The 12,757-nt window shown below is 34.8% G+C and overlaps 1 protein-coding gene across 7 annotated transcripts in view; it reads left to right on the top strand.

The window, feature by feature from the left end:
- LOC143252374 (putative cystathionine gamma-lyase 2) overlaps positions 1 to 12,757 on the top strand; it is an 89,880-nt gene that overhangs the window by 15,652 nt on the left and 61,471 nt on the right. For 5 of the 7 annotated variants that reach the window (XR_013028971.1, XM_076504437.1, XM_076504395.1 and 2 more), the window contains 2 exons: positions 2,958 to 3,110; positions 11,322 to 11,496. Coding sequence is in view for 6 of the 7 variants with exons in the window: in XM_076504437.1 (XP_076360552.1) it covers positions 2,958 to 3,110; positions 11,322 to 11,496 (328 nt within the window). In the remaining variant the exon portion in view is untranslated. Of the gene's footprint in view, positions 1 to 2,055; positions 2,747 to 2,957; positions 3,111 to 11,321; positions 11,497 to 12,757 lie in introns of those variants that run through there. The other 2 variants (XM_076504415.1, XM_076504425.1) reach the window with 2 other exon arrangements.

Below are 12,757 nucleotides of genomic sequence, written 5' to 3'. Positions count from 1 at the left end.
CTTTAACGTAAGAATTGAATCTGAAGCATAATAGAAATTCACGCTGTTTTTTAATATGAAAATATTGAGTAGTATGTATTTGAGGTTATATATATATATATATATCCACATAGACGAATTGTTTTGTTTTGCACGAAACATCACGATGATGTAATAAAATAAAGCTTCACCATGAGGTCATTAATGCATATTTTTCATATATTACATCTATATATATATTTGTGATAACTGGAAAATAGTAAACCATTTTCAAAAGAATACATTTTTCAATCTTCAGTTTCTCCAGATTTTAAAATTTCGACATTACAGTCTTGGGCAAAATGTTTACATATTTTGTTACAAATAAAATATCATTATGAAGATGGAATAAAAATAAAATTAAGCCCTTTCAAACTGAGAAATGCACGCTATATTAAACATCTACATACCTAATTTATATAATGAGACAGGTTCCATGGACATCACGAACGATTTGTCAGAACAGTAAGCAATTTCATCAGATACCTGCAGAAAGATGTGTAATGCAAAATTTTATCTATCACAACAAAATCTTACTGAAACATATATAATGCCAAAATATAACATTAAATTATTACAGTTAGCGTCTGTAACTAAATAGCAGTTTTTTAAAAAAATTAGCAGTTGGTAGGTTCTTCTTTACCTTAATAACCTCTGCAAGGTGGCATGGCATACTGTAGATGAGGTTATTAATGTAATCCACTCGTCACTAGAATGCACTGCAAACCAGCTACGGTAACTAGTTTAGCGTAGTTGTTAGCAATTTTGTGGCTCAGTTTTGCACAACATTTCTCAATGGAATTTACAATCTGGAGACTTTGCTGGCCAAGGCAATCTTGTAATTTCCTCTTGGTCAAGATAACACGGAAACAGGACTTATCCAAAATAATGACATGTCGTCAGGGTCCAACCTGTAAGTTAGCATGTGCTCTTGCCCAAAAACACGATTACGGCGGTGAATTCTTCTTAATATTAGTTTACAGATAGCCATTCTTGCAAAATAACCTTGTTTGGTCAGTTTCCTATTCACCGTGTTTCGGATATCGCGTGTAATGGATTTGCTGTTGTGCATTTATTTTAATATACGCGTTTGTTTCACTTTGATGCATGTGACATATATTGTTGGATGAGTATTGTACAAGACCCGCTTGTTCACTAAATTTATAGAAGAATCTCGAGTGTAAGAATCAACAATATACATCTTACGAAAATACTAGCATATTTTCGAATATTGTTGAACATTCGAGAATTTCGTCTTAAAGTATATTAATATACGCGCCGAGAGACAGAATATTGTTGATCAACTGCAGTCGCTATACTATAAGTCTCGGAAGCTATAATTATGGTTAACTATTATTAATCAGAAAACTACAGAATTTGACCAGGAACGTTTATAGATTTCGAACATTTAGAACGGTTCAATTTCAGAGAATTAACTTCAGACGTTAGTATTTCTACGAGGACAAACAAGAATAGCACTAGTTAACATTCCCGTAAAGGGAAGCATATGTGTGTCAACATAAAAGTAATTTGTGCCTCGTAGACCGTGACCGTCGATAAGATATTAAGTTCCAGACTAGATAAAATACTTAATATTGTTTGTGATGTTTGTAAAAATTCTGTATATACATAGTTATTTGTATTTACTATTTGTAATAACCGTTATTTTAATTTGTATTTGTGTGTATGTGCGTGTATTAAGATACATTTGGGTTAAGAAAGAAAATTGTGTGTATTAATTATATCATAAATTTGATACGTATTGACATTAAATTAACTTCTAAATTCAAATTCAAATTTCCGGTTATTTGAAATCGTAATAAGTAACATAGTAAATCAGAGACTCCTCCAAGATAAATTATAGTACGCAATAGCTGTAAATAATATGTTCATGCTGTCCCTGTCGAAATGTGTTGTAAGACTTCTTTTGACCGTCACCTGTTAACCTGATCAAAACAAGGTCATCAACTAAGTAGTTTTTCGGCGTCAATCAGTATGTTCTCCTCAATGTTTTCTCTAATACGACGATATTTCTAGATTCTGAATACAGTACGCTGGGAGTATCCTTCTGTTTTGACAGCGTTCATTTGCTTTATACCATTTCTGGAGAGTCGAACAATTTGAAGCCATATCTCTTCTGGCACGAGAGAAGATATGATCCTACACGGAGTGCAGAGAAGGTTTCTGAAGAAAGCGTTGATTTGTTTTGGAAAACGATTATACCAAAAGCATACTCGTCTAAACAAAATAGGTGTTTATGTGTATTTTGGCCAACAAATATTCAAAACAGCTTATACAAACAAGAATAACGAATCCTACATGTTTGTCCAATCATACGCCACCTTCTCTGTTATTACACTGGTATTTACTCAACACCTACTTCATGCTCGTAGACAATAAGATCAATGTAAAACAGTATGCAAACATTTTGAACAAGACCGTATAAAGAGCTGTAAAATGTAATTCATTCAATTTCAAAATTTTTAAAAAGATCTCTAAGAGCAATTTCCAAGAAAGAGATAACATCTTACGAACATCTCTAATAAATAGTCACTTTTACGTATTTTACAACGATCAAACATAACGTAATTAACTTTCTCGTCAAAGCATTATTACAATAAAATATTGAACACACACATATATATATATATATTCTGTATAAAGTCTGAAAAACAAGCAATATTCTTTCTTTCACAGAAATCACATAAAGTACAGTTTTTAGGTTCAACTTTTTACTCTGTGAATTCTTGTAACATTAAGGAGATTTGAATATTTAAACGATGAAAACTAAAGCAAATCTTTATGATATATTGTTTTCCACAATAAAAGACGTGATCGTAAATTCATTAGTGATAAATACATATACACACCTCGCACCAGAAATGAAAACAAAAGCTTTCTATGTACCTATAATACTACGACAAACACACTTTTTTCAGCACTTGGTCCGGTTCCATCACCTTTTGATTGTTATCTCGTCTGTCGTGGGTTGAAGACCTTACCAGTAAGAATGCGTCAGCATGAAAAAAATGCTTTAGATATTGCTTGTTTTTTGGAAGGACACCCGATGGTGAAGAAGGTTCTCTATCCAGGTGAGTGAATATTTAACGCCTGTTAACCTCCATGTAGAAGCACTTCCATGTTTCACAGTTTGAAAGGTGTTGTACAAAATCATTCAGTTGTTATCGAGTTGCAAGAAATCTTAACTTAATATATGTCAACTCTTACACATACACACCCACCCTGGCGAAAAACACTGTAAATTTCCTAATAACATCTTTTTATTTTGGTATATTACTTTTATAATATTTCTAGTCTGTATAGTTTCATCTAGGTTGGATAGTTAAACTTCATCGTATTATATTAGTATTTTCTCAAATACATTACACCCTCTAGTGGTCGGAACATGTTTCTTTACATATTAAAATTTATATAGTTATTTGTTTAGGATTATAATATTACCAATTAGAACGGATTTGTTTATACCTTATATTGTGCGACGATAACCAGAACTTGGGAATTATGTTTATGTAATCCACACTTTGCATTCAACAAACTTTTTTTTTTTATTGATCCGTAACAAAACTTTCCATAAATATTCTTTTACGCACTCTTCGGAATAAACGCATCAAGTATTTATAACTAAGCATTCTAAAACTAAAAGAGGTTACATAAAACAGGTCTGCGATGGGTTTATTGTCTTGAAATTTTTACATCTTCTACAGTAATTCCTGTGCGCTAAGCCCCAAAACGAAATCCACTTTTCTCTCCTTACGTACAAATTCTCCACAAAATACCACAACAAAAATGAATAAAAGAAAGACCACAAACCGTAGTTTTGAGACTTCAATACCTATACTTCATACACACACACAAATCAGGATGAATGAGAAACAATATTCGTTTGACATCAATTTTCTTCCCTATTGTCGCACGCTAGTACAGCGGTAATTCTGTGGATTTACAACGCTAAGATCAGGGTTTCGATTCCCCTCGGTAGACTCATCAGATAATCCGATGTGACTTTGCTATAAAAAAACATACACACATTATTCCCTTTCAGTTTGTTTGTGTTTTTGTTAAGAAACTTAACAATAAAAAATGTTAATTGTGGTAAATGAAATAACAACATTATGCAACAAATTTTTTACTTTTTCTTGTTCCTGGACAGAAAGAGTTATTTCCCAATTGCTTCTGCCTAAATGGAAAAGACCTATTTTTCTCTTCAAACTTTGCTTTTGTGGCCTGGGTAATGAAATTTTCAAATTTGCACATTTTCCAGAACATTCCAGGTAGATTCAGTGCTGAGTAGCTGATAGAGAATTTTCTCGAACTTTCCATAGTAATATATACTCTTAAAAAAAAGAAACGCAAAAGGTAAAATTTGAAACAAATTGTTAACAATCAGTGATGACGAGAAACCCACTTGTTGAGGAAATTTATATGCAAAAACGGCCCCTTTGGGGTGAGAAAACACTTTTACATAGAAGAGCGAACAACGTTTTGACCTTCTTCGGTCATCGTCAGGTTCACAAAGAAAGAGGTAACTGACCGGAAGCTGACCACATGTTTGAAAGGGGTTGTGTAACTGTGTGTCGAAATGTAGAGGGCGGTATTAGATGTTTGAATATATAATTTTATTTATTTTATTTTATTAATATAGGTATAAAGGCGTTCCTTTATATTGGTTTATTTTGGGTTTAAGTTGTTGTATAAGTAAGCCTGCAAGATAGCCTTAGAACTCTATATCCGAGACCCTAACCCAACTATAAAAATTCCCAGTAACCAGTTAGCAACCCTCATAGAATTCACCACGATAAAGACAAACTTCATGTTCAACAACCAAAACTATATACAAACAAATGGCCTAAGCATGGGCAACCCAGTATCACCAGTTCTAGCCAATATTTTATGACACAAGTTGAAACACAAGCAATTAACACAGCATTACATCCACCACTATACTGGTACAGATATGTAGATGACACGGTTGGGATTCAAATCTACAGAACACATACTTAATTTTTTCAATCACATTAACTCTATACATCCCAACATCAACTTCACATGTGAACAGGAAGAAAACAATCAAATATCATTTCTTAACCTCAAAATTACAAGAACTGATACACAATTTCAAACAGAAATCCACCGAAAAATCACCCATACTGGACTATACATTCCTTGGGACTCAGCACATGAAACAAAACAAAACTCAACATACTAAGAAACCAAATAAACACAGCCATAAAACTATGCTCACCAGATAAAATTAACGATGAATTAGACAAAATAAAACAATACTTCACCAACATCAATAAGTTTCCTCCACAAACCGTAGAAAACATTATACGCACACACCTAGACAGAAAGCAAAATCAACCAACTAAAGTAAATACAGCTCACGAATCAAAACCACGAAACCATATACTGCTGTATACCATATATTCCTGACATTTGTTCGCTCTTCTATGTAAAAGTGTTTTCTCAGCCCAAACGAGCCGTTTTTGTATATAAATTGTTAACAAGTTTATTCCGGGTAGTTCTGTATGACATGTGTGAAACTTTGCACATTCACTGCTAAACATCCAAAGTCTGCAAAGGCGAAGTCCACTCTCACTAGTTGAAGTTTAACATCACTCAACGTCAATAACGAGTATGCCCCCCGTGAGCATCAGTAACTGCTTGGCATCTCCTGCCCATGGAAGCGATAAGATGACGAATCACATCCTGTGGAATAGCTGTCCACTCAGCCTGCAAAGCTGCTGCAAGCTGAGGTAGAATCTGCAGTTGAGGTTGTCGCTGTCGCAGACGTCGGTCCAACTCGTCCCAAAGATGTTTGATGGGGTTAAAATCTGGTGATCTGGAGGGCCAGGAAAGAATGTTAATGTTGTGGCGTCTCAAGAAGACAGTGGTGAGGCGGGCTGTGTGAGGACGGGCGTTGTCATGTTGAAAAACATCGTTGACGTTCGCCATGATGGTTTGCACATGGGGCCTAAGAATTTCGTCGACGGTTGCGTTCGGTCGGATCGGAAATCCTACGCAGCCCTGGTATGGTTGAGGCAGTAGACGTCGCAGTGGTGGTCCTATCCCGAAGGTGACGTAACCGGATGTAGCGATCTTGTGCGGCGTGGTCACACGAGGTCTGCCAGATCGTGGACGGTCACGATTTGATCCATGTTGTTGATGACGATTCCATAGCCTTGTGATAGTGCTTGGGTGGACATTCACAGCTCTGGCAACATCTGATCGAGATTCGCCTGCTTCCAACGACCAATGGCGTTGTTGCGTTGTGCTTTAGTCAGTCTTGGCGTAACTGTATTGCGTGTCGGTGGCTTAACACTGAGCTATGGAAACCGAGAACCCGTCACTTTTATAGGAATTTTGCACATGTTGCACTTGCAGAACACACAGATCTCTCAAACAAATTTATTGGACACGAATGCGTTTTGGTGAAAAATCCGTTGTTTTCCTCCGTTTTCAAAGTGCACAACTTTTATTGTCATTTTGGTCTGACAATCAGTGCCTTAACACGTGTGACATCACATACTCTGAGCTTGTAACGTTATTACATATATTTCTCTAAAATAAAAAATACCCCTTTTGCATTTGTTTTTTAAGAGTGCATATACAGGGGCTCACCAATCACCATTTCAGTTTAGTTCCAGCTGCCTAAGTGAACACATAGAGCTATCCAAGGAGGCTTTACCAAGATTCTCTCTTATCTTTGCCTTTGGGACAGCAGGGACACCGCAGCGCACTACAACAAGAAGCACTGACTACAACGGACCGAGTTCTCTGTGGGGAGGAACAGTATCAAGTGTGAACACTAGTGGACCTCCAGAAGGTGTTGTTCCCACCATTGCACATAAAATTGAGTGTTATGAAACAACTTGTCACAACTCTTGATAAAGAGTCTGCAGCCTTCAAGTACCTTCGAGACTTCTTCCCTAAGCTGTCAGAGGCAAAATTCAAAGTTGGTGTCTTTGTTGGACCACAAATAAAGAAGATCCTGGAGTGCACAGAATTCCCCAAGAAGTCCAGTGGGAAGGGAAAAAAAAAGCTTGGGGTAGCTTTGTCGCAGTGATTCGGGGTTTCTTGGGTAATCACAAGGCCAAAAATTATGTGGAACTGGTTGAGGTTATGGTAAAGAACTATGGAAAAATGGGCTGCAGGATGTCCCTGAAGATCCATCTCCTTGACGCTCATCTAACGAAAACATGATGGGAGACTATACTTGGGGGCTGACACGTGAAAGTGATTTACATTACAGTGGCAAATCTCGAAAAACTATTCACTTCTAAACATTTTTGTTAATTGTTATATAACTTTAGTATAAATACATTTAAATCTTGATTCATATGTTGTTTTATTCAGACCTTGTGTAATGAAAATGTGCAATTTTGCCTGTTTTTACAGACAAAATAGGTTAATTTCTAAATTTCATTATCCAGGTCACAAAAGCAAACTTTGAAGGAAATAATGGCCATTTTCTGTACTTTTACAACATAAGCAATTAAGAAATAACACATACTATCCAGGAACAAAATGTGTGTTACATAGTGTTATTTGATGAAAGTACCTTTTTTTCTTCCGATTTGTAAAAAATCCTTACGTGATAGAAAAAATAAGAGTATTATTTCGAAAATCTGTGTAGCTGAAGTATGGAAAGTCCGTTATTAAAATCAAAAATCTGTGTAGCTGAATTATGGAAAGTTCGTTATTAAAACCAAAAATCTGTGTAGCTGAAGTATGGAAAGTCCGTTATTAAAATCAAAAATCTGTGTAGCTGAATTATGGAAAGTTCGTTATTAAAACCAAAAATCTGTGTAGCTGAAGTATGGAAAATAAAATCAAAAATCTGTGTAGCTGAAGTATGGAAAGTCCGTTATTAAAACCAAAATCTGTGTAGCTGAATTATGGAAAGTTCGTTATTAAAACCAAAAATCTGCGTAGCTGAATTATGGAAAGTCCGTTATTAAAACCAAAAATCTGTGTAGCTGAATTATGGAAAGTTCGTTATTAAAACCAAAAATCTGCGTAGCTGAATTATGGAAAGTCCGTTATTAAAACCAAAACAACTTTTATGAAATTTAAATTCGCAGGCCTGTGTGATTAGTCAATTTACCAGTAACGGAAAGTTTTCTTTCATCAGTAATGTGATTTTTGCTTTTCGTGCTTTGTATATCGATATTTTGTTATTCTCAACTAAGATAAGTTACATAACAAGTTACCTAAGTTTTAACTTATAGTACATCTCAACAAACGTGATCTTTTTTACAATTATATATAGGTTGTTTAGTTACAATCACAAAAATACATTTCAAGTGTGCCAGAAGTGAAATACAAAATCATTATATCAACTTTGAAGTTACATTTGTTTATAAAGTTGTCTGTTATTTGGAGAAAGAAGACGTACCGTGTTGTCATCAACTATCGTTTATATGGTTGGGACTACGGATGTGTCAGTGTGGCGCTTGTCTTTTAAAATGATCGATAACTGCGTGAATTATCAGGTAAAATACCATATTCTGAATAATAAGATAAAACTAGAGTAATATACTGTGTGAATAACAAGATAAAAGGAAGAGTACCAGACTGTGTGAGTCATATGGTAAAAACTAGAGCAATATACTGTGTAAATAATAAGGTAAAAAAAAAACTTTAATTTAATAATTTACCCCCAAAATTTGGACTGATATCGCAACTGTTTATTTTGTTCAAGGATTTTGTCTCTCTCTCTTAGATCAATATATTGTTTATAATTAAGTACAAAGCTACTCAAGGGCTATCTGCGCTAGCCATCCCTGAATTAGCAGTGTAAGAGTAGAGGGAAGGCAGCTAGTCATCATCACCCACCGCCAACTCTTGGGCTACTCTTCTACCAACAAATAGTGGGATTGACCATTACATTATAACGCCCCTGCGGCTGAAAGGGCGAGCATGTTTGGTTTGACGGGGATTCGAACACGCAATCCTCAGATTACGAGTCGAACGCCTTAACCCACCTGACCATGCTGGCCCAGGGTCAAAACAAGAGACTGTTGAGAAGCTTTATTGTTCTCAGCTAACTTTCATTACATTACCTTTCATCCTGTTTCATTATAGTTATTTCTCCCGTGTTAACAAACCAGTTATTCATTTATTACCAGTTAATCCTGATCTATATGTGTATTATTCTCCATTTTGGTTTCAGTTCTTGAGACATTAATAATGGAAGCTTGAGGTATTTGTGTTTTATAGCCGGCAATTACACAATTATGTTCTATCTAGTTCCGTTTGGTTTTTCAAGAGGATAATTACGATTCATTGAAAATTGTTTTAGATATATAACACAAAACTTTATATACCTCTCACCTGCCAAAAATCAGCAGAAAAAAAAAGGTCAATTGTATAATTCAATATTTTTCCCTACAAAACCGAAAAATGATTAGCACAAGATGTAAGAAAAAATTGAACCCATATTAAGTTATGAATGATATATATATTTTATTGCGGTTAAAATGTGTGGCTGCGCTTACTGGAATGTTTCTCATTTTGATTTTTATTAGCTGATAATCATTTTTTTTTCTATATTTACCCTATCTCGTAAACTAAAACTAAGAATAATGTTATTGTTTCTTGTGGAATCTTATCTGAGAAAACAAACAAAGAACGTGTCACGGTGAATCACCAGATAATTCAGGTCTATTGGAAATAATGCAAGCTAAATTTTTCGCGTCTTTTTTATGTCTCGATTCTTGTAACCGCATATCATAACAAAAGTCGTGTTACATTTTGAGCATTAAGCATGTGCTAAATTTTTCAGTTCCTAACTTCTTATTTTGCATTTAAAACTATGTGAAATATGTTGTTTCATACTGTTTGGATATTCTTCATTGCTATATGTATTCTATGAAAGGTATTAAGATGTTTAAGATAATTTGAAATAATATTAATTTCTGTACTAAGGAAGGTATTAAGCTGTTTAAGATAATTTGAGATATTATTAATTTCTATTGTAAGGAAGGTATTAAGCAGTTTAAGATAATGTAGGATGTTATTCATTTGTGTTTTAAGGAAGGTACTAAGCTGTTTATGATAATTTGAAATATTATTAATTTCTGTTCTAAGGAAGGTATTAAGCTCCTGAAGATAACTTTACCAATAAACGTATTACTACCATTTAAATGATTTACTTATATTATTATCCACATCTTCCTGCTTTCCATCAACATCTCTTTCAAAGCCTTGCCTGTTAAAGACTACCAAACTTTTATTTCAGTACTATTAGGCTACTGATATATTGGTTTTTACTCAAAAATCATGCACTTCATTGTTATTTATGCATATAAACATTACTTTGCAAAATCTGCGTGGTAAGTGTCCGTTACTTATCAAATTAATAGTATAATTATTTCTTTGGTCAGTTTGTGAGGAGTTGTCAAACAACACCTAAATAATTGGTCTAAATATCGAACTCAATACTCTTTCTTTAAATTTGACACTTATTATTTTATTGCATTGCCAAAACAATAAATAAAAGAGTACATAGTCGAATATTTAGGCTACATGTTAGATTTGACTGTCGTTGTATATATAGAAAATACACACTAGTGTGTGGTACTTCTATTTGCAAGCTGAAGAGTGCTATATGTAACACATGAGTTAAACATCCAGGTCAAATACCCCTTAACCAAAGTTTCAGACATAACCATTCGTAATTTATAATTGCTGATCAAAAATAGGGCAGCTGGTCAGCAGGACCCTCTGATTATGCGGTTACTCTCAGTCGAATACCGAGATAGCTGTCACACTATATTGTTCCCACAGCTAAAAGGGCGGAAAATATTCAGCGAAATATAGCATCTTAGATCTTCCAATTGGGAGACCGACGTATACAACTTAAATTCCCAAACCTAATTGAATGTTTTGTTATTATTATTGAATATATTTGTCTCACACCTTTCTTTCTGTCAAAAACTTGAAACTTTAGTGCTTTACCATTTGATTTTTCAATAGTAAATATATATATAGTTCAAAATCAGAGCAGAGATGACTGTGTATCACTGATTTAAGAAACGGTTTTAATTCAAATCAATGTATTTCGCACCTGCTAGTGTTAACAGTATTACAGTTGGAAAGGCTTTTTGACGTGAGGTATTAGTGAAAATGTTATTGTAAGATTGCATTAATATTTTTATTAGTGCGTCTGTGTAAAACATAACATTCTTCTTTTAAACTTCAGGACCGTATAATGTTTACTTATTATCTGTTAAATAATGAGTGAGTTAAGATGGTAGCTTAAACCTTACTTTCTTTAGGGCTAGAAAGTCATCCTCAACACGAAGTAGCCAAGAAACAGTGTAGAGGATTTAGTGGAATGATCAGTTTTTACATCAGAGGAGGAAAGGAAGAAGCCAAGACCTTCGTTAACAATCTCAGAATATTTACTTCAGCTGTAAGCTTGGGCTGCGTAGCAAGTCTCGTAGAAATACCGTAAGTAAAACTCTTTTATTTTTTTAATTGAAGATAGATGTTTAGGTTGTAACATCAATAATAAAATTTACAAGTTAAATAAAACCCATACTTCGAAAGCGCCAAACAATAAACCTAAAGGATTATACCAGTAAGACTATAATTAACCAAGGACACAGATACCTGATTCTCGCAGTTACTAAAAATTTGGGATCCTGCATGCAGGACAGGATCTACAAAGGTGATTTGCTATTGATGGAGTTAAACAGACGAAGCTTGGTGTAAAATGGAAGCAATATTATAACAGATATACCTGATTATTGAAACAATTGGAGATTCGGAATCCTTTACACAGAAAGACAGACTCTGTATCAGTGAGTTGTTATCAGTAGAATTAAAGAGGCAAAGTCCGGTTTGAGGTTTTAACTGTCAGGGACACGGAGAAAATATTTGTTTGTTTTATGAATTTCGCTCCAGAATACACGAGGGCTATCTGCGCTAGCCTTCCCTAATTTATCAGCATGACTCTAGAGGTAACTCAGCCTGTCATTACACCCTCCGCCAACTCATTGACTACTCTTTTACAAACAAATAGTGGGATTAACCGTGCATTATAACGACCGCGCGGCTAAAAGAACGAGCATGTTTGGTGTGACAGTGATTCGAACCCCTGCTTCTTGGATTACGAGTCGAGCGCCTTAACCGCCTGGCCATATCGATCACACAGGTGGTAAAGGACTATTGGGTTATCGTTGTGAAGTTAAAAACGAAATAAATACATAAATTGTATTTAGATAAAACAAAAGTGAAATGAACAGATGACTCCAGATGATGGCCAGTGGATAAATACACAGTCATCAGAATGAATCAGACAAAGACAAGACTTCAATTTCCGACTTTTAACTCTCCCAGGACGGGAAGGAGTCTGTCTACAAACGTTAAAACTACGTTTACAATTCACCTGCTCTCTGTAACTGACCAATAATAACACTGGATCAAAAGTATACGACAGTCGTAAACATACCGCCACGTATACAAGGTAAAGTTTAAGACACAATACAGCTATCCTATAGAACAGCAGGTAAATAGTTATATCAGACTATGTTACACAAAGTAGTACCAAACGTTGAATTTGGCAAAATATAGCGATTATATTCCAAACTATAATTCGGAATTTTTTTAGTTTTTTGTTTTGCTATTTTGCGAATAACATATACACGTTATTCTTAACAACACAGCTACGCGCTGAGCTATCTGTATTTGGCCCACCGCGGGTGAAGAA

This window comes from Tachypleus tridentatus, chromosome 1 (assembly GCF_004210375.1).
Source record: "Tachypleus tridentatus isolate NWPU-2018 chromosome 1, ASM421037v1, whole genome shotgun sequence".
NCBI lineage: Eukaryota > Metazoa > Arthropoda > Merostomata > Xiphosura > Limulidae > Tachypleus > Tachypleus tridentatus.
Note: the sequence above shows the minus strand (reverse complement) of the source record. Positions and strands in the feature narration are given on the sequence as shown.